The sequence below is a fragment of the Microcaecilia unicolor genome, chromosome 2 (assembly GCF_901765095.1).
Source record: "Microcaecilia unicolor chromosome 2, aMicUni1.1, whole genome shotgun sequence".
Lineage (NCBI taxonomy): Eukaryota > Metazoa > Chordata > Amphibia > Gymnophiona > Siphonopidae > Microcaecilia > Microcaecilia unicolor.
In genome coordinates this window covers 302,784,883-302,808,239 of record NC_044032.1, presented here as the reverse complement: position 1 = coordinate 302,808,239, position 23,357 = coordinate 302,784,883, and the positions used below count along the sequence as shown (strand labels likewise).

Genomic DNA, 23,357 nt, shown 5'->3' with positions numbered 1-23,357 from the left:
GCTATCCTGGTTGGCTAACTTATGAAAAATTACAAGAACTCATTTATTGTAATTTTCTGGTTTCAATTACCCCAATATGGATCAGATAAATGTTACATCAGGGAGTGCTAGTGAGGTAAAATTCAAAGATGTAATAAATGACTTCTTCTTGGAGCAACTGGTCCAAGAACTGACAAGAGGAGGAGCTATTTTAGATCTAGTCCTTAGTGGAATGCAGGGCATAGTATGAGAGGAAATGATGCTGGATCCCCTGTGAAACAATGATCATAACATGATCAAATTTGAGCTGATACCTGGAGTCACTAAAGAAATTTACTGTAGCAGCATTTAATTTTCAAAATGAAGAAAATGGTTAAAAAGAAGCTAAATGGATTGGCCAGAAAGATTACAATTTTAAATCAGGTATGTATGTATGTTGTTTAAAAATACCATCGTGTAAGCCCAGACCAGATGTATTCCATGTATTAACAAAGGTGGAAAGAAGAGCAAATGACAGCCAGCATACTTAAAAGGTAAAGTGAAAGAGGCTATTACAGGCAAAAGAACATAGTTCAAATAGTGGAAAAAGGTTCCAAATGAAGAAAATAAGAAGCAACAAAAGCACTGTCAAGCTAGATGCAAAGCATTCATAAAGGAGGTTAAAAGAGAGTATGAAGAAAAAATTGCCACATAGTAACAACTTTTTCAGGTATATCAGAAGAAGAAAGGCTGTGAGGAAATCTGTGGGACCATTAGATCATCAAGGAGAAAAAGGGGCATTCAGGAAGGACAAGGCCATAGTGGACAGACCACCTGTCCAAAGAGAATCCACGTGCGTGGAGAACTCAAAAGGTCCCATGGAGAAGCTCAAGTAGAGAGGAAAGTGGAAATGAGAACCAGGATCTCCAAAGACAGGATCACAGAAGAAGTGCAATGAAGCAAGTTTTATTGAAAAACAAAACAACTCAACACAACGTTGTGTTTCGGCAGGAGTCTGTATGTTTGATTAGAAATAAAACTCTAGAAGTAGCAGTGATAGATTATAAAGGTCTTTAAAAAGATCGTTAAAAAGATCGTTGATGTAAAGTATGGCTGGATAGCGAGTAAGGCTGAACCACAACATTGTGTCGAGTCGTTTTGTTTTTCAATAAAACTTGCTTCATTGCACTATTGCTGTGGTCCTGTCTTTGGAGATCCTGGTTCTCATTCCCACTTTCCTCTCTACTAGAAATCTACCTGTACCAGAAATGGTTTTCAAGGGTGATGATGCTGAGAAACTGAAAGAAATCACAGTGAACCTGGAAGACATACTGAGCAAAGTCGACAAGTTAAAGAGTGATAAATCACCTGGACCAGATGATATACACCCCAGGATACTGAAAGAACTCAAGCATGAAATTGCAGATCTACTGATCTGTAATCCGTTGTTAAAATTGTCCATAGTACCTGAAGATTGGAGGGTACCAATGTAACTCCAATTTTCAAAAAGGGTTCCAGGGTGATCCGGGAAATTACAGACCGGTAAAAGCCTGACTTCAGTACTGGGCAAAATAGTGGAAACTATTTTAAAGAATAAAATTACGGAACACATAGAGAAACATGGTTTAATGGGACAGAGTCAGCATTTGTTCAGGCAAGGGAAGTCTTACCTCACCAATTTGCTGAATTTCTTTGAAGGTATGAATAAACCTTTGGATAAAGGTGAGCTGGTTGATGCAGTGCATCTAGATTTTCAGAAAGCTTTTGACAAAGTACCTTATGAGAGTATCCTGAGAAAATTAAAATATCATGGGATAGGAGGCAATATCCTTCTGTGCATTAGGAATTGGTTACTGGAGAGAAAACAGAAGGTAGGGTTAAATGGATATTTTTCTCAGTGAAGGAAAGTGAATAGTGGAGTGTCACAGGGATCTGTACTGTGACTGGTGCTATTTAACACATTTGATTTTAATTATTGTAAACCGCTGAGACCTGATAGTGAGCATTAGCAGTATAGCAAATTTTAAATAAACTATAGTTACTTAATGCAGGGTTCACCTTAGGAGTCAGCACCCAAGAAAAAGATCTAGGTGAAAATAAACTTCTGCCCATCGTACGATGGTGGCCAAAAAAGCAAACGGGGTACTAGGAATTATTAGGAAAGGGATGGTAAATAAGACCAAGAATCTTATAATGTCTCTTTATTGCTCCATGGTGCAACTTCACCTTGAGTACTGTGTTCAGTTCTGGCCGCCATATTTCAAAAAAGATATAGCGGAATTAGAAAAGGTTCAAAGAAGAGCGATCAAAATGATAAAGGGGATGGAACTCCTCCCATGTGAGGAAAGGATAATGAGATTAGGACTCTTCAGCTTGGAGAAGAGATGGCTGAGGGAGAATATGATTGAGGTCTACAAAATCCTGAGTGGTGTAGAACAGGTAAAAGTGAATCGATTTTTCACTCGTTCAAAAAGTACAAAGACCAGGGGACACTCAATGAAATTACATGGAAATACTTTTAAAACAAATTGGAGGAAATATTTTTTCACTCAAAGAATAGTTAAGCTCTGGAACTCATTGCTGGAAAATGCAGTAATGGTGGTTAGCGTACCTGGATTTAAAAAACATTTGGACAGTTCCTGGAGGAAAAGTAGTAGTTAGTCAACTGGAAGAGCATCTAGATGTTTGAACTTGTCATACTTACAGATGTATTATTTTCAATCTGTAAAAAATTGCAAATGAATAGTGTGCATTTACATTTGCAGAAAAATATGTGCAACTTTCTACCATGTAAAGGATATGTCAGTTTCTGTTCACTTTAGAGATTCATAAAAATATAAAATTTGACCGGAGTACCTAAACTTTTGCATAGAATTGTATTTGGTATTTAACATCCACAACACCAACTGCAAAATTTGAGTTCTCTGTTGAAAAATAGGGCCTTAGTGTTGAGGGGTATGGAATATTACAATTCAGTGTTTTCAAGGTACAAAGGTACCTTGTATGTTTGATGTAGATGGTCCATTAATAGCTTTGCTATTAATGGAGTGTAAGAGAGGCATTTTAATTTTCAAGATACTGAATGAAAAAAGGTCTAGAATTTCTGAAGTGTCATGTGATTCCTTATGTACCAATATGAAATTTAAAGATTATCAGAAGTCCACCACTTGAAAGATGTTATATTAGGTTTACTTCTTCCTGAAAGGCTGTTTTTGGTTGCAGGTCTCACATGCAGATTGTGTTGTCTGAAGGCAGAGTTAATAAAGCAAACTTTCTTGGAAACTGTATGTGTAAGGGTAGGGGTGGTGCAGATGAGTGTCTGTAAATGATAAGAAAGTTGAATGAAATTAGATGTATAGTAGATGTATTTTTTATGTGTGTATTGTCAAGATTAGGTTTTATTGCGCTTCGTCTAGAAATCCAAGATTTAAATAATACATACACGTTAAATAAATAAATGATAAAATTAGATATTCAACAGAAAGAAACAGAGGCAATTGCAGATGTACACATGGATCTACAGTATAATGGAAATCAGAATGCGTAATCCCAAAAAGCCCTCTATGTGGCCATTAGCCCTAAGAATCTCAGTAGGCCACAGAAAACCTGACACTATGAAACATTTGGTGGAAAAAAATTAAGAAATAGGGCACTGGCTGGAAAGGTACCACAGACAGATAAACAGGATCACTTTCAAAGCTGCATTTTATTTCCTGTGCCCTCCAGAAGTAAACAGTTTCAAGACAGAAGACTTTCATGCCAAATGCTGCGCATCAAGCTACAGTCTGCTCAAGCACAGCCAAGTACGTTGTCTTGGCTAAGTTCCGTGAAATGTGTGCCAGCTTATTCTGTGTCTACAGATACTAGGGGATATAGGTACAGCTGGGAAAACTCGCTGATTCTCTTGTCCAGATCTTAGCTATTAGGTTATAAAAATATTTTTACATTTCCTCCAGATGGCTGGATTCTTTTCTTCACCAGTAATTCTAATTCAGAATTCATTATGGACAGCTGTTGGGTCTGATGTAACTTAATTGCTCTTTTACCAAACTCAGCTGCAAGCAGATTTTATTTCCCATATAGAGTATATTTTATAAAAACATAAGCACAAAATTTTAACCAATTAACTAAATGCATACGGGTGAAATGACTCATTGTGAGTGCTGATCAAGTAATACATCAAACTGCAGCAAAGTCCAGAGGAAATTATAGGTTGTACTAAAAGTTAATATAAATATACTGTACTGAAATAATTATCAGCACATGCATATGGTAGTGATTTGAGAAGACATGAAAAACAATATTCTTTTGTCAAAGGAAGTTCCTTTCCATTAAAGAAACTGGTAAGTAAATTAATCTATCAAGTGGCCATCAATACTTCAACTGCTCTGAAATTTAAAGCATAATTCTTGTGAAGGAGCCTACAGATGTGCTTTGAAATGAGTACTTTGAATTTCTTTAGCACAGAAGTATCTGTCTGTGTTTCAGAACAAGTAAGTATCACACTCACGTGATCCAATTCTAGCACAGTCCAAACCATAGTCCTAAAGTCACAAGAAAAATCACTATCTTCAATTCAGAAAAGAATTGAAAACCTACATCTTAAAAAGAAATTCTACAGTTAACTGCATAGGTTACAGATGTCTCTTCCATGTTCTAACTGTAAAAGAAACAATTGTAACTTCACCAAAATGTAAATTGTAAGCCACTTTGATCCGAAACCTGTTTTTGGATAACAGTGGGATACAAGAATGCATAAATAAATAAATAAATAGAATAAATAATAAATCTAAAAGCTTCAAAATCCTATCCCAACTAACAGTTAATAGTGAGGCAATTATTGCACTGGTTGCACAATTAGAAAGACAGTGGATACTGTTTACCTACGGATTTTAGTTTAAATCTTTTTACTGAATTTTCAGCAGACAATGCAAACACTATAGAAAACACTGAACTTCAAATATAAGAATCTCATATACAACAAAAATGTGTGAACACACAACTGTTCCCCTGCACCCAACCTCCCCCCTTGATTCCCACCCCTGCCCCAAGAGTATTTCTTCCCAAATTACACCTCTACATTATTTAGTACTGTTCTCCACACTCAACATGCCATCAATCCCATAAAGGATTCCCATATCTTCAGAAAACTCTTTTTAACTGCCTTCCCCACTATATCCACTGACAGTCACTCCATTCTCAACAACTAGTGCATTGGATTCCACCAAAGAGTTATGGTAGGGGTCTGCCCTTACCCACTGCAGCAACATACACTGTTTTGCAAGCAAACAAACCTTTCATACAAACCATTCATTTGAACAAGTGCTAACTAGCAGGTCACTAAGCTTAACAATCAAACACACCATTGGATTCTCCCAACATGGTGCTTAACTAAGCCAAAATAGCCTTTCAAAAGCTTTCAATTCTGGGGCAAACCCACAGGACATGTTTGAGAGTACCCTCGTGCTCTCTACATTTCAGAAAGAGCCCCGATGGCACTATACCTATCTTGTGCGCCATCATGGGATGAATGTTTAAGTGATGTAACATCACTTTGCACAACTGTGCACTTTCAACTAGGCTACAATCTCTTTTAACACCCTCCCTGAAATCCTCCTCAGAATAATAACCTGATCCAAAGTCCCTTTCATATCTGCTGACAGTGTTACAAAAAGGGGAATGTGTAAAATCTATCATGAAAGTCCTATAGTATCCACCCAACAACCCCTTATTCACTGCACTTAAGGACCATTTTTCCTCCAAAGGAGAAAGGGAATGGGCCTTGATATACCGCCTTCTGTGGTTACATTCAAAGCGGTTTACATATTATATACAAGCACTTATTTTATACCTGGGGCATTGGAGGGTTAAGTGACTTGCCCAGAGTCACAAGGGAAAGGGGAAAGGGAAATGGGACTTGATATACCGCCTTTCTGTGGTTTTGAACTACATTCAAAGCAGTTTACATAGTATATACAGGTACTTATTTGTACCTGGGGAAATGGAGGGTTAAATGACTTGCCCAGAGTCACAAGTAGATGCATTGGAAATCAAGCCAGTTCACCAGGATAAAAGCCCATTGCACTAATCAGTAGGCTACTCCTTCATACCTGCTGAATAGTCATGCACCAATGAGGTGACATAATGATTTACCTGTTGATAAGCAAACCAATCTGAAGGAGAGAGGTTGTACCCATTTTGTAAAGTCTCAAAAGTCAAGATATCTGTTTCTTCATCTTCCAAAACATGCTGTACCAAATATAAACCCATCTGATACCATTGCTGCCCCCCAAGTCCTTGCTCAAAAGCCCATTTCCGATGATTGGCAGGTATCTGGAACAAGTTGGTGGCAGACCATGCCACACTCCAAGCCCACTGTAGTGGGCAATCTGAAATTTGTCACTTTATCTGCCTTAGCAATGCTGTTATCTTGGCATGCAGCACACAGGAGGGATGATAAGGTGCACTAATTTGCTTCTCTAGGATAATATAACAGTACTCTGACATACTAAAAACCCAATGGTGGGCCTGATCTAAATGTCCAGCCACGTTGTAAATCTGAAGGTCAGAAAGACTTAAATCACTCTCATTCGGATGCATTTGCAATAAGGCCATGCCCATTTGAGCCTTCCTATTACTAGGGTTACCATATGGCTCCAGAAAAAGGAGGACGGATTGAGCCAGCCGGGTTTTACTTCCATTGCTTTCCATTGAAAGCAATGGAAGTAAAACCCGGTTGGCTCAATCCGTCCTCCTTTTTCTGGAGCCATATGGTAACCCTACCTATTACCCCCCCCCCCCCCCCCCCCCAAATGGCACCATTTATGAAGATTTAATGATGTCAAAATCAGGAACCACATTTGCAAGAAGTAGAGCCACTAGACATTCTGTGGCAGTTGAGGTTTCATTTGTTAAAAGTTTGATTTCAGTCTTCTTCTTTACTGTTCAGAACAAAATACTATTATTTTTGATATCCAATTTGACATTTTGTTCTCCAATTTGGTGATATTTGTGTGGTAAAATAAGTCAAGCATCTTTATGTCAGATTAAGGGGCAAAAAAAGGTGACAAAGCCCTCACACAGCTTGATAACTTCTCCCTTAAGTGTATGTTGGCATCTGAATGCCTACATTTAGGTGTGCCGACATGCCATATCAATAGCAGGCGTAAATGTGCACAGCTAAATGCAGCATATTAGCACGTAACTTACGGTATTTTGTTAAGTTATGCACATAAATGTTGGACATTCCCATGGCTCACCCAAGCTCTTCCCTTCTGAATGTCCCCTTGCATTTATGCGCTAAGGCAGCTGTGTGTGTAAATTATAGAATATAGCTAAGCATGCTGTAGTGCTTACACACGTAACTGTAAATGTCATGTGCATGCAGTGGTGTGCTAGAATGGGCTCTCAAGGGCTCACGAGAGCCACTTGTTAAGTTTTTAAGACTTTTGGGAGCCGGTTGTTAAAGTAGGCTCCCCCATGGCTACTTTAACAACTGGCACCCAAAATCTGGGTTTGGGCCCCTTCCTGAATTCTCTTTTAGTTTGCTGGCGGGGATGCTGAGCCCTGCCAGCCAAGTAAATAGACTGCTGCTCCCCGCTCCTTGTTTACATCTCTGAGCAGCAGGCTGGGACTTCTCCTGCATGAGAGAGAAGTCCCAGCATGATGCTCTGAGACAGAAACAAGATTTGGGGAGTGGTGGCAATCCATTTGTTGGCTGGTGGGGCTTGGAATCCCTGCAAGCAAAGGTATGCCTAGCATGCCCGCATGAGGGGGAGGGAGAGAGGCATGCATTGCCCCTGCCATTCCACTCCTCCCCCCCCCCCCCAAATTTCAGGGCTGGCTACACCCAGAGAGCAAGTCCGATGTTAAAAATTTACCAGAACACCCCTGCGTACATGCTAACATTTTATAACTTTCATGTGCAACTGGTGCCCAAATTTAAGCAACTTATGGGGGAAAAAAACATCACCTACTCCAAGAAAAAATACAGAAACTATCTATAGGAAAAGACAGACTCATGTGATAATTATAGTAACATGACTACCAAATAATCAGAAAGAACTGTCAACAAACAATTGGATTTGTTAAATACAAGTATGGGAATTTCTTAACTATTCAGTATAGCATTTTAAATTATTATTTTCAAATTAACTGGAACCCCAAACAATATATAGACTCTTTTAAACCAAACATTTTTTTCCCTATAAATTATAATGGAAAATATAACACCTGGAAATATGCAAACTTTATATATCCCTATCACATTTCCGTAAGAAGTTTAATACCCAATCATGGTATACTACAAATATGATAAACAAATATCACACTTGTTCTTCTAATCTTCTTACAGCTTTGTTCAATCTACATTAGTATTTGAAAAATATTATTTTGTACCACTGCAGGGCTTTCAAAATTGTCCTGGGAACTCCACAGCCACTTAGGTTTTCAGGATATCCTCAGTGAATAAGCACAAGATCAATTTGTATGGACTGGTGAGCTCATGCATATTTATTGTGGATATTTTAAGAATCCAACTGGCTGCCGCATCTCCAGGACTGGTTTGTTAATCCTTACTACTGTGTCATCATGAACTAGACAGCAAAACATATACTGCCTGGAATGAGACAAGATATTCCTTTGGAATCAGCAAAATCAATTGTGAAAAGCTTGCAGAAAGCCAGGAAAGCTACTCTGAATTTTCCTTAGTTTGGCACATATTTTCTGTGAGTTGTGATAAAGGCAAAGGTGCCAGCTGGCTCAGCCATGCACAGTCAGAGAAGAATTCTGATAGAGAATCACTGTCCTGGCCAGCTGGAGGATTTCCTGCCATTATCAGAGACACTGCAGGACATGTAAGAGCATCCCAAGGGCGTTCTTTGACTTCTGAAACAGAGAAGAGTGCAACAGGAGTGGGGAAAGTTTAGTTTATCCCTTACTTACACTGTTGAAATAGGGATACACTGAGGGCCCCAGTTTCACAAAGAAGATAATCAGAGCATAAGGGGCCATATCTCACTATGATGATGCCATCTTGGATTTCCCCAACTGCTTTCTGTGAACTTTCTACTTAGAATCCAAACATAACAAATTGTAAAAACCATCCTGCATTAATGGACAATCAATTGCCAAATCCTACTCAGTGATCATAACAAATGTTTTTCAAGAAAATTGCTCAGATTCACAAGGTATATTGATCTCTTTTTGTTTGTTTCCAAAATGATTGTTCAAAACACCCTTCAAGCTCATCCTTGCAACTACTTGATTCAAACTTCAATTTTCTTTTTTCTTTTTAAATTTTGCACTCAGCCCAACTTGAAATAAACCATATTGCTCCAAAGTGTGCTTTGCTTAAAATTTTTCAAGGTAACTTCTCTGTGCCCATAATTATTTGCACACAGTTTGTGACATTGTAGCCAATAATTTAAAATTTGGCTGCTTCTAGAAGCAATAAAGAAGATGTGCTCAACACGTCACAAAGTGAGGGCTGACTCAATGGAATCATGGCAATACCATAAAGAAGACCTGGCTTTAATTTCCAAGCCTTACTTCTGCTTTTCAGGGTATCTGTGACTGGGGATACCGAGAACGCACTGTTCATAACGCCAAGGATGAAAAGGATCGTAAACATCAAATAATGATGGCCTTTAGTGGGCAAGACTCAAGCAGGGCCGGCTCAAGGCATAGCGGAGCCCTGAGCCAACTTACTTTAGCGGTGCCCCCCCCCCCCCCCATCGTAACGTTTCTGGCGCCTTCCTCCTCCCATGGGTTCGGCATCTCTTCCTTCCCCTTCCTCTGTCCCCCTCCCTACGGGTCCAAAACTGCTCCCTCACCTCTCTCACTCTCCCGCAGCCTGTAAAGTTTACATCAGTCACCCAGAGCAGCAACAGCAGCATGACAGGCTGCCTTTGGCTAGCCCCAGAGTCTTCCCTCTGTTGCATACCACCCACAGGAAGTAGCATCAGAGGAGGCGGAACTCATCAGAGGGAAGATCTAGGGGGTGAGGGACCAGTGCCAGACCTGTGGGAAGGGTGAGTGGGGGAAGAGAGAAGGGGACATACCGGACTGGGAAGGGTGGGGTGTAGAAAAGGCTTAATCTGTAGACCAGATGAGGTCAGAGGCTGGGTATTTTGGCGCTCTTAATCACTGGCATCCTGGGCCAGAGCCTCACGTGGTCCAGTGGTTAAGCCGGCTCTGGACTCAAGGTAAAGGCATACTGGATTTGGAAGGGATCTATGGTCTGTGGCCTCTCACTGAAGACCATCAAGTTTGAAGTTCATTAATATTTTCTATACACTCATCAGAATTCCACCTAGGCGGTTTACAATACTCACAATAAAAGAAATCGGGAAAAAAGGAAGCATACATCATCACAATGACAGTAACATTTTTTAAAAAGAAAAAAAAAAAGGCAGTTATCCGCTCACAAATTCTGAACCAAGTGTTGACCGCAAATGGTGAGCTGGATAGCAGGGAAGATTAAAAAAATGGTGAGACACTCAGCTAGGTGTCAATGAACATAGACCTAAGAGGCCAGTTCTTACCAAACAAAATACAAAAGATCAGGAAGAGACTGCCAGTTCAAAAAGATAAAGAAGTATAAAAAGAAAAATAAATTCAAAATGTGATGTTAAATTGATATAAGGTAGTAATAGAAGGTAATTTTATAAGGTGCCTATTTTAAGTCAATTTTAGAAAGGCCAGTAGGCATCTATTTTCCTTTAGAAAATAATAGCGCAAGTGGCAGAAATCTTGCCCACATTGCAGGCACAGATATTTCTTTCTGCCCTGGAGCAGGTGTAAATGTCCATGCCTATAATTTTTAAGTATGCATGTAAAGTAATATATTTTATAATTGATGTACATGCATACTTCACTCATACTCCTCCCAAACTGCACCTCTGTACACCCCTAATAAGCATCATGTCAAAGTGTGTACTTTTATACTAGTTTTTTTATGAGAGGCCATTTACATGCAAAAATTATTTATATAATTATCCCCATCCCCTGGATTCTATATATATCGCGCCTAGTATTCTGCGCTGAAATCCAAGCATATTCTAGAACAATGCGCGTAACTGAATTGGCTTAATAAAATAATAAGCATTGATAGCACTTAACAAGCAATAATGAGCACTAATTGGTAATAATTAGAATTTACGTGTATAATTCACTAAGTGTATTCTGTAATGAACTGCGCCTAAATTCTAATTATAGAGTATGGCTCAGTGCGTGTAAATCTATGCGTAGGGATTTATGCTATCTTTTCATTAGTGTAAATGGAGGCACATATTTTTAGGCACTGGGATATCAACTAAGCATATTCTACATACTGTGCCTAAATATAGGCGCTGCTTATAAAATTCGCTTACTCAGAATGTTTACCACCTGGATTTTTTAGGCGCCATATATAGAATCTAGCCCATCATGTCTACTTTTCTAATGTACTGCACACAAAAAAGCATGGATTTCTTTCAACTGAAGTATATCACCTGAGTTATGAATATGGTAGACCAAATAATCTACTGTTATTTCATTTAACTAGGAAATTCATGTAAACACTAATTAGACTGTTGTTGATGCTTCTCGGTGGGGGTGGGGAGGAATGAGGGAAAAGATTAGGTAATCAAATGGCTGGCTTGGCCTTTGTCTATGTTGTTTTGTTTTTATTAAAGGTATCTGGCAGAGCCTAGAAATTAGTGTAATCCCCAATTACATGGGGATTACGGAGAGCAAGGTTTCCCCCTGAGAGGCATTGGAGGGAGGGAGTGGGATGATCAAGGGTGGGGAAAGGCCCAGACCATGGGAAGGACTGATACAAGTGGCAGGGAGATAAAGGTTCACTGGGAGTAAGTGACAAGGAGAGAGGAGTTACCAAAGGGATAAAGGTTGGAATAATGCCTACGAGGGGGTCTTTGGTTGCCTGACAGTCCTCTGTCAAGAGATCAGGAAGAGTAAAGGGGAACCCTATGGAAGAGTAAGACCTCTGGCTGTAGAGGGGGGTTATAAATGGCAACTGATCAAGTGCGTGAGCTACAGGTGGGTGGAGGAGAGTCCCAGTCTGGGAGAAGGGGACTGGAGCCAGGGAGAGCCTGATTCCAAGATCAGGGTGGATCCAGAGTGGGGGTTCTGAGCCTGCAGGAAATTGAGTGTGCTGAGAGGAGGATAAACAGCCAGTGGAAATGTACACCGCCCTCAGGATAGGCATGAACGGGAGGACTGCATATATGTATGTATTCTTTATTTGTAACTTTTCTTTGTAAATGATCCTGGAAGAAAGAAAGTGATATGGGAGTTCTCCTGAGGAACGACAGAAAGATTTGAGTCTAGTTGGGGTTACCCAGAGTTGGATTGCTGAGACTCTTCGAGTTATTGCTGCTTCAGAGTTGGAAAACAAAAGTTTGAGTTCTTTCATAGAAAACAAAAGTTTGAGTTCTTTCATAAACTGTTGCCTAAAGTATGGTTAAACCTCGGAGAGCGTGAGTGTCTCCCAACCCCCTGGATTGCAATTCCGGAACTTTAAACCACTCCCAGCTCGGTATGAGGGTGGACTGGACCTAAGAGGAGAGCGGTGTGACGGAGAGTAAATGGTTGTGGAATTGTCCCTGTCAGCCTGAGTACGAGTGAACTGAGCCTAGCCAGAACGAGAAAGAAAAAAAGGTGAGACTCGGACTACATTAGTAATACCATTGAGGGTTTGAAGTTCCCACCCTCTCTGACCTAAGATCAACCAGGACCATGATTCCTCAGAACAGATATTTTGCTTTGTGAAAAAAATGTAGAGAACAATTAGGGTAAGAAGTGATGAAGGGGAAGAATGAGAGGGCAAATACTAGACAAGTTTAAGGCACATAGATTCATTTCTTACTTGTAAGTTTTTTCCTGCATTAAATCGTGTTATACATGCAATAAATTGCTTTTTTCAAAATTGCAACACCACACACATACATAAAATGTATGCACACAAAACTGTGAACCCTCTTTGATGTAATCTTTCCCAGGGGCACGGTTTGGGAAGAGCGGAGTTTGAGTTACAGTGTACACACAAATATTTTTACACCTTCTTTAGAGCAGGTGTATATTTATGCCTTGGCATTTGTGTGCTACTAGAAGTGGAACTAAGAGCCTATTTTATAAAGGCACATGGGCACCTATGGTGCCTTGTTATAAAATCAAGCCCTATAGGAATAAAGCCTCAGACTTACATTATGGTTGACTACTATAGGAATGGAGCCTCAGAGTTACATTATGGTTGGCTACTGTGGGGCTGAACACTTCCTTCCCCAACCTCCCACCTTTTCTGTAGCTTGAGAAGGACAGAGGTTTATGAATGGAAAGGTGGTGGAAATAATGGAAGGGCAGAAGCAGTGATGGGAAGTCAGCTGCTTTTCTTGTCTATGGAGTTTTCCTGCCTGAACTTCTGTATTTTGTGGGGACCGTGATAGATGTTAGTTTGTGGTGGGACAGAAAAGTTTGTGGCAGCTTAGAGGGGTTGAGAATGTGAGCCCTTGTGAGTTCCACCCAAAGGACTGAGGTAGCTGAATTTGGGGCACGAACAAATATGTTTTCTAGCACTACTACTGGAGAGCGGTTGGAGTGCCATATAAGAATTTGTGGAAGCTTTTGGCCTGAACAGTTTGGTGTTACTGCAGGGGTTTTAGATGGCCAAGAGGGGCATAATCGAAAGGGACGCAAATGTTTTCCTGAGGACATCCTCGCAGGACGTCCCCGCGAAGGGGCAGGAAAACCCATATCATTGAAACAAGATGGACATCCATCTTTCATTTCAATAATACGGTCGGGGATGCCCAAATCATTAAATTTAGGTCGACCTTAGAGATGGTCATCCTTAGAAATGATCGTCCCCGATTTTCAGCGATAATGGAAACCAAGGATGTCCATCTCAGAAACGACCAAATGCAAGCCATTTGGTCATGGGAGGAGCCAGCATTCGTAGTGCACTGGTCCTCCTGACATGCCAGGACACCAACCGGGCACCCTAGGGGGCACTGCAGTGGAATTCATAAATTGCTCCCATGTGCATAGCTCCCTTACCTTGTGTGCTGAGCCCCCCAAACCCCTCCAAAACTCCCTCCCCACAACTGTACACCACTACCATAGCCCTAAGGGGTGAAGGGGGGCACCTACATGTGGGTACAGTGGGTTTCTGGTGGGTTTTGAAGGGCTCACATTTACTACCATAAGTGTAACAGGTAGGGGGGGATGGGCCTGAGTCCGCCTGCCTGAAGTGCACTGCACCCACTAAAACTGCTCCAGGGACCTGCATACTGCTGTCATGGAGCTGTGTATGACATTTGAGGCTGGCATAGAGGCTGGCAAAAAATGTTTAAAAAGTTTTTTTAGGGTGGGAGGGGATTGGTGACCACTGGGGGAGTAAGGAGAGGTCATCCCCAATTCCCTCAGGTGGTCATCTGGTCAGTTTGGGCACCTCTTTGAGGTTTGGTCGTAAAAACAAAATGAACCAAGTAAAGTTGCCCAAGTGTTCATCAGGGACGACCTTCTTTTTTCCATTATTGGTCGAGGACGCCCATGTGTTAGGCACACCCCAGTCCCGCCTTCGCTATGCTTTCGACACCCCCCTGTGAACTTTGGTCGTCCCCGCGACAGAAAGCAGTTGAGGACGCCCAAAATCGGCTTTCGATTATGCCGATTTGGGCGACCCTGGGAGAAGGATGCCCAACTCCCGATTTGTGTCAAAAGATGGGCACCTTTCTCTTTCGAAAATAAGCCTGCAAGTATGATAACTAATGCTCTTAGTCAGACTAGTGAACTGGAAAAAGCAACTAGGGCCACCAAGAATAAGGAACATCAAACCTTTAATGAGGGACCCGATACAGGCTTTGTTTCGACACAGTGCCTATGTCAGGGGTCTATCAAAATAATACAGAAAGTTGTATATGTACATAATAAAAAACTTTTGTCACAAATATATTGTAAGTAAAATAACATAAAATGATCATCATGGTTAGTCAGACTAAGACATCACTGTTTAGTCATTCAGCTGCATTTGATGTATGAACATCCTATTTAATGGGCTTGAAAGGGCGAACCAATTAAGATTGTTCAATTACACTGATATGAAATTCTATGCAGTATTTGTAAAGTGAGTTAATAAAGCTGCAACCCTGATGTGCCATAAGTTTGTGTATGTTCTTTTTTGGGGGTAGGGAAGGAGTGTCTATGAATATTCCACATTGTCAGACATCAACAATTCTTCTAATGAGCACCCCTGGGCGCATATATTCAACAACGTCTTGGGCAGGAAATGCTTCTGCTACATCTTGTGACATACTATCTATCAGTCATACCAGCATGAACTCTTATATTCAATAATGACCAAGAAAGGGTTAGTGATGCATCTTCATGTGACAAATGAGCATGATATTTATAGGTTTTTTCATCAATAATTTTCCACAAACTAAATATTTAAAAAATCCACACACACAGACACAACAAAAACAGGTGAGATCTTAAATTTAGGAATTTATTTTAAAAGCATTACCACATGTAAATAGCATAATTGGCATATGTAGATTGCATACACTTGTAAAGGGAGATTTCAAGAATCTTCTATATACATGGAAAGATTGCCACGATGCAGAGGATGCAAGGGTATGTGGCTTGGTCCAAAAATCTACATGTGTCTTCCCCATCTTACACAGGGGCCCTTTTACCAAGCTGCGTTAGATGCTAAAACGTGCTCAATGCAGCTAAACATGCAGTACCATGAGATGCATTCAGGTGTCCAGCAGTAACTCCAAAATGTGCGCATGCTAAAAAATGTTTTCAATTTCTTTGAGGGGGCATGTCATGGGTGGAGAGCGGGTGTTCCTTTTCTTACCAGTTAGCACATCTACATAACTGCACGCTAACTAGTTAGCACAGGAATACTACATGAGCCCTTACCTCCCACAAAATGGGTGGTAAGTGCGCACGTGGTAATTTTATTAAAATACCGAGCACTAATGGCAATATTAGCGCATGGCTATTAATATATAAAATAGAAAATCAGCCATTTTATGGTTACAGTAAAAAAAAAAAAAGGCTTAGCCCTTAGCGCATGGGAAAGATCTGTGCTGAGGCCCCCTTTTACCGCAGTGAGTAAAAGGATGTCCATTTTTGGGAAAAAGAAATGGCCATGTGCTAAGTGAACCACTTACTGCACAGCCATTTCAGTGGGGAGCCCTTACTGCCACCCACTGAGATGGCAGTAAGGGCTCCCGTGCTAACCCGGCAGTAACTGGGCAGTGGGTGGCGCTGCCTGATTATCATCAGTTAAATTCCGATGCTACAAAAATAGGAGATATTTTTGTAGAGCCAGAAATGGCAGGCGCTAGGGGTGGGAACTACTGCCAGGCTCCTTTGGTAGTTCCGGAGTGGGCTTACCGCTGCTTAGTAAAAGGGCCCCTTTGTTCATGTGTAAATTTGTAATATGGCTGCTCCTGCTGTAGCAGCTGGCAAACACATACTCACGCCTGCACAAGCTTATATTTTACAAAAGGCTCCACTTTTGGCAAAGCTTTTTGTAAAAATGCAACAGTTATTGAGCACGTTCCCATCTGGATATTTGAATTCTAACCTTTACGATCTCTCTAAAATAAAGGCCTTATGCTCCTGGGTTAAGTACTTAGGGCCTCTTTTATCAAGCCATGCTAGCGGCTCCTGGCGTGGTAATGCTGACAAAGCCCGTTCACTTTGAATGGGCTCCATTGGCATTGCCGTGTGGGAACTCCAAGTGCAGCTTGAAAAAAGAGGCCCTTAAATTTGGAATACCATGGGATATGCTCAGGCATCATGGGGGAGATTCTATATAAGGTGCCTGCAAAATCCAAATGGAAATCATTTTCGCCTAAGTGTATTCTATAAGATTTAGGCGCAGTATATAGAATACACTTAGTTGATAGCCCAGCACCTAAAACTACACACCTCCATTTACACCAACGAAAATGTAGCATAAATCCTTGCACGTAGATTTAAGTGGACTGGGCCATATTCAATAACAACGCGTTAGCCCACGAAACGCCCATTTTTCCACCAATAGTCAAGCCCCTTTAGAACTGTATGCTTTAGAATTTAGGCACAGTTCGCTACAGCATATATGTGAGTGAGTTATGCATGTAAATTCTAATTATTTCCAATTGGTGCTCATTAATGTTTGTTAAGTGCTATTAACAATGCTGATTGGCTTGTTAAGCCAATTAAGTTACGTGCATTGTTATGGAATATGCTTAGATTTAGGCGTGGAATTCTAGGAGCGATATACAAAATCTGGCAGCATATGCTAACTTTAAAATCTACTTAAGCTAAAACATGTTTAAAAAATTTTTGAGGGGGTGTGTCAGGGGTGGAGAGTGGACGTTCCTGTGCTAACCACTTAGCACATCTACGTTCTACATTACTGTGCACTAACTGGTTAGCTCATGGACAACAAAGGATCCATAGGTGGCGATAAGTGTTCATCGGGTAATTGTAAAAAATGGCAGTGCACCAATGGTAACCTTATTCCATTGTCATTAATGCAAATCATAGAAAAAAAGCACTTTTACGACTACAATAAAAATGGCCTTAGTGTACAGGAAAGTCCTGCATAATAAGGGCACGCTAAGGCCACTTTTTACTGCAGCTTAGTAAAAAGACCCATTAGATAACCTACTGCTAAAAATCAGCGCTAAAGCTCTTAGGGGTCCTTTGTGTATCTCATAAAAATAAGAGAACAAGATTTTGCCTTTTTTTCTATAAATCTCTCCCTACAATTGAATTCATATGCATCCATTTTTTCCAGAGTAAATGGAAAGTTAAATTCAATCAATACATTTCCACATGCATCTGTGAAAACAGAAAACTGAGAGCTGTACTTATGAGCTGGCTATGGGAAAAGACTTCATGCGGTATACATTGGATACAAGCATCTGATTTTCACTTTATAGTGGTTGGCACTGTATTTGTACACACAAAGCTATTTTTACAGCTGTATATTTTGAAAAATACATGATGCTGACATAGTATTCCAACATATATATTACCCTGCATTCCCAGCATATGAAATAATTTCAACATCTGCAAGTACTTCGGTAAATCAAATGCACCTAATCACTTACATGTACGGTTGAGAGCTTGTTTTCACTTATTAAGTTTTCCTTTTTTAACCTATGCAACGTATTGTTTGTTTAAAGCAGGAAAATGTTTAATCCTACAATATTCTTGCAAAACAAGAAATTATATTTAGTTTGCAAGACAGCAGAATTTCATTGTGAAGTGCACAAACTGACTGCGGTGACATAAGCATCTAAATGGATGTTTAAATACTGTGGTCTCTTGGTTTTTTTCAGTTTGGGTTTTGTATATGTGTCCTGGCAAAATCATAGGACCCACTTAAAAGTGAAAAATAAACCTATATACATTTCTTTGCAATCAAATGTTCCTGATCAAAAGTTCCCTCCTATCTATAATCTGAAAAGCTCTCCCCACCCGCCCCTAGCTCCTTAAAATATGCTCATGGTCTCATGGGTGACAGCTCTGTAAGGGGCCTATTAAAAGGTTGCCATGCGGCAATCCGGTACTACCTCTGGCCCACCGTGGCCGCTGGCCGTAGTTCCAGCCCCAGTATGTGGCACTTCGTAGGAGGTTACCCGGCGGTAACCAGCGCTGCCCGGTTACTGGTGGGCTAGTGCAGGAGACCTTACAGCCACCTCAATGAGTGGCGGTAAGTGTTCCCCCGAAACAGCCATGCGGCAAGTGTGAACTTACTGCACAGTCATTTCTTTTTTCTACCCCGCTGTGGTAAAAGAGAGACTCTGCGTGTGGCAAAAACTTTCACTGCCGCTAACGCAGCTCAGTAAAAGGGGCCCTTAAGTGCTTGATCAATCCCAATATTGAGTAAATGCTTTCACTTTGTCCAAGAGATGTAATTTGAGATGGCTCCTATGCATGCTATCCAAACCATAGTTAAGAAGATACTTAAACAAATAGAAAATGACAAAGGGGACCAGCCTGGTAAGATGTTTGAGTTAGGTGCAAGGCCAGTCCAACCATTAAGCAAGACTACGCATGGAGGGTGGGGGATGGGGGATGGGGCTTTTACCTGCAGGAAGGGTGGACAATTTTCACATAGCAAATTTACTTTGGTAAATGACTTTTCGATATTGCTCTTATTATTACAGACAACAAAGTAACTATTTAAAGTATGGTTTCTTGGAGGGAGGGGGCTAGATTAGGGGCCTGAAAGGTTCACCTAAGGCCACTGGTGGCTCTATCATGAGTTAGGGTGAGGCAATAGCTTTACGAAGCAAATTTTTGGGAGCAGCAAAAGTGTCCCAGAAACACCCCTGCAGCAGCTGTCTCAGGTCTGCCCCAGCAGCAACATCTCCTCCTCTATGGCCTCCACCCCAACCTGCTGGCTCTTCTGCATCCCCTTACCACCACAGTAGGAAGAAACAAATTGTAAACTCCAAGCCAATCCTGCCCCCCTCTGAGTGACTTTCTGACACATAATTTTTACATCTAAGGGGATAGGGAAGGCAGCATAGGAGCCCCAACTACAACCTTCTCCTCCCTTGTTGTCACCACTTCTGGACCCCCTGGCTTAGCAGGTCTGCGATGCTCAAGATGATTGCAGAAGTAAAAACATCAGCAAGTTGCATAGAACCACTTTCTTGCACATTTCAATGTTAGTTCTGCAAGTCCTGCAGCCTTTGATGTAAACCTCCTGCATCAGAGGAGCAAGATGAGGAAAGCTAGCAGCGGTGCACACAGACAAATGGTCTCACACATCTTGCTGGTGATTTTACTTCTGTCATCATTGCCTCCACTGATCCAGGATATGGCAACAAGAGGGTGAGCAGGAGGAAGATAGAGAGAGAAACAGGGTGATTCTGGGGGTGGGGGAAGAAAGATAGGGGGAAGAGCTATGCTGGATGGAAGGCGGGGGGGGGGGGGAAGAGAAAAAGAGGTTGATTCTATATGCTATGTTGGGGGAGGGGCAAAGACAGACACAGAGAGAAGGGGCAATGCTGGATGAGATGTCATAGCTCTGTGTATTTTTCATGTATTCACCCCATCTATATTCACTCAAATGGATTTCACATAAACAACACTCTGTATTTTGAAATGTGAATCACACCTGAAGACAGTGCATCAGTATCTTTTCTTGGTCTACTTTCAAACAAAGTTTGTTCTTACCTGCAATGGACAACCATTGGCCCAGCATCGGGAGGGTTACAAGTTTTGACTCGTCGTAGAAAAGCCAGGAAAGGTGTAGGATGTTCCGGAACTCCATGGTCAGGCCAGGCAGTAAACTGGAACTGCCTCACTTCTCGTTTCTCACTTGAACCATTCTAACAAACAAGGATGGATGGCTCAAAATGTTATATTTCCAAATGCAAGTTGCACAACAGAAATGAATTGATATATGATGTACCCATAACAACATATCAGAGAAATGGCACCCATTTCCTCAATGTGTCCTATCCTAGTAGAACAGGGAGATTGATGCCATTATTTTCTCTTAAAACAAATTAATATACACTTCAAGGGCCCTGTTTACTAAGTCGTGCTAGAGGCATGCAAGAGTTTTCACAGCGTTAGCCGTGTCGATGCCCATAATATTCCTATGGGTGTCTACAAAGCTAGCACATGTTGATTTTTAGCATGCACTAAAAACGTTAGCGCACCTTAGTAAACAGGGCCCCAAATGTTTTATGGCCCTTATGCTAATTCCCAATAACATAATGTAACTGGTAAACATCACAGAAACATGAAAATAAATTCTAGAGAAAAATATTCCATCAAAATGCGCATTAGTATGTCAAGTTCTTCTCTGCTTTACATTGCAGCACAAACCAACATCTATTTATTCTTTGATAAACTAGAGTGAGCATTCCCATGGTTTTAAATCTGGTTCTCAACTCTGCTGGTCTGGTTTTACAGGCTTTCCATACTGAATATGTATGAAATATATTTGCATAATCTTAGGCCAGATTATGCAAATTAGTCTAAATACTATATTGGCTAAGGTATACATGAAGATCGGGTCTACTATCATCCACAAAGATAAAACATCTGCAAGAAGAAAAAATATGCTATCAGACTACGCAGAAAACAGTGTGAGATAATGAGAATCATTTTACTTCTTACTGTCACTAAGAGAACCAAGATAATATGTACCCATATACTTTGAATTTTTCACAGATGGCCATTTAAAATACAGGAAGATAATTTTATCCAGGATTTTTCACACTTACATGCCTATACATGCACGTAAAAGGGATCTCATAAACTGCTTAGGACCCCATAATTTAATCACTTGAACACAATATTTAAAGAACCTTAGTTTACACAAATGAAACAATGAAAAGCAAACATTCACAGAACCTTTTATTCACAGCCTACAAAATCTTCCAAATTTCTGCAACCTTCTTCTAACTGTCGTCTAGCTGAACCACAGAACCAAGAAATGCTCTACACAGTAAGAAGAAATGAAAGACCAGCAAACGTACATGCACAAAAATTATCAACCCCACAGCATGCCGCAAACCCACAAAAGAACGTGGAATATTCACTTGTAAATCTGAACATGAGGTATACCTCATCCAATCTCAGAAATATCCATAACAAGCATTGTTAAGGAGAGATCAAAAAAGCCCTCCAAACCAGGAGGTGTAAATATATGAGCATAAATTATGCTCATAAATTTAGGAGTGTAAATTTAGGAGCATAACCTTTATAGACTAAGGCCCTCAGGGGCCTGTTTCCTAAAGTGTGCTAAAATTTCTTTCTTAATACACATTAAATGCAAAAATGAATGTGTGGTAAGAAAGAGCAAAGCCTGTGTGCTAACTGTTGGGGGCATTCCCAGAATGTCCCCATACATTACCACATAGACATACAGTTAACACCCAGTAAATGACAGCAGATAAACAGCTGCATGGTCCATCCAGTCTGCCCAACAAAGCAAAGCTGTATCTGCCACTCAGTGCATGTTAAAGTCATTTATGCTTAAGCACTGGTTGGCAATTTGCCATCATGCCAACCACATATAGGCAGTTAAATATGATGCAGTCTTGGGACAATATTTTATAATCAAAAGTATTGCTGACAGTATTTAATTTACTAATCTCAACATTAAGATGTTTTCCCCTCCCCATTGAGATACACAGCACCCTCACTTGTAGAATATGATAGTAAAATGATAAACAATACACAGACTTCATCTGTCTTTTGTCGATTGCGGGACATAGACTGTAGAAGTCTGTCCTTCACTGGTCACAGTTCTCTAATCCACACCTGTCTTTTGCAATTTACGGGACACAGACTGTAGAAGTTTGTCCGGCACTGGGTCTAGTTCCCTAATCTACACTTGTCTTTTGCCATTTGTGGGACACAGATTGTAGAAGTCCATTCTTACTGCATACTAAAGGACTGATTTTATAACAGGGCAGGAATTTTAAAGCACAAAGTAACAACCTAACCGGGTGGTTATTAATGCATGTGGAGGGTCATTTTCAAAGGATGTCTAAGCCAGAATAGGATGCAGAGCAGAGGGGCAGCTTAGTGGTTCGTGTAGTAGACTAAACCAAGGGACCTAGGTTCAAATCCCATTTTAACTCTTTGTGAGCCCTCCAGGAACAGAAAAAATATATACTGTATCTGAATGTACATCTTGCAGGTGGCTCATATATTTAGATTCAGTGTTTCTGGAGGGCTCACAATAAAAAAAAAACACAATGAGAGTTAAAGTGGGATTTGAACTTGGGTCCCTTAGTTAACACACCACTACACTAATCACTAAGTTACTCCTCAGACTTGCTTCCTGCTTTGCTAAGATGCCTATAATACCTGAGGATGTCATACAGCCTGATATCCCCTTTCAGTTTCATTTTCAAGGGAGAGGGAGAGCAACCACTGGGGGATTAAGGAGATGTCATGCCTTAATCCCTCCAATGGTCAGCTGCTCAATCAGAGCATCTTTCTGTACCCTGGACGCAGAGGCGTATCTGAAATGCGGCAGTAGGGGGGCCAAGGCCAAAGTGAGGGGGCACATTATAGCCCCCCCCCCCGCCGCCGTCACCTACCTTTGCTGGTGGGGGACCCCAACCCCCACCAGCCGAGGTCCGCTTCCTCCTGCTGCTGCCTTTAAAAATATTCCTTCAGCTGGCGGGGGATCCCAACCCCCCCAACCCCGCCAGCCGAGGTCTTTTAAAGTTATTTTTCGTCCTCCGGAGTCCGTGCTGTTCAAAGCTGCTCCTTTCGGAGTCTGACGTTGCTGCACGTTCGTGCAGCGACGTCAGACTCCGAAAGGAGAAGCTTTGAACAGCACGGACTCCGGAGGACAAAAAGAACTTTAAAAGACCTCGGCTCGGCTGGCGGGGGTTGGGATCCCC

The 23,357-nt window shown here is 41.0% G+C and overlaps 1 protein-coding gene across 12 annotated transcripts in view; it reads right to left on the bottom strand.

The window, feature by feature from the left end:
- Positions 1–23,357, bottom strand: part of PTPRD (protein tyrosine phosphatase receptor type D) — a 1,064,164-nt gene that overhangs the window by 95,951 nt on the left and 944,856 nt on the right. For all 12 annotated transcript variants that reach the window (XM_030194293.1, XM_030194296.1, XM_030194294.1 and 9 more), the window contains one exon: positions 20,158–20,312. In XM_030194293.1, coding sequence (XP_030050153.1) covers positions 20,158–20,312 — 155 coding nt within the window. The remainder of the gene's footprint in view (positions 1–20,157; positions 20,313–23,357) is intronic.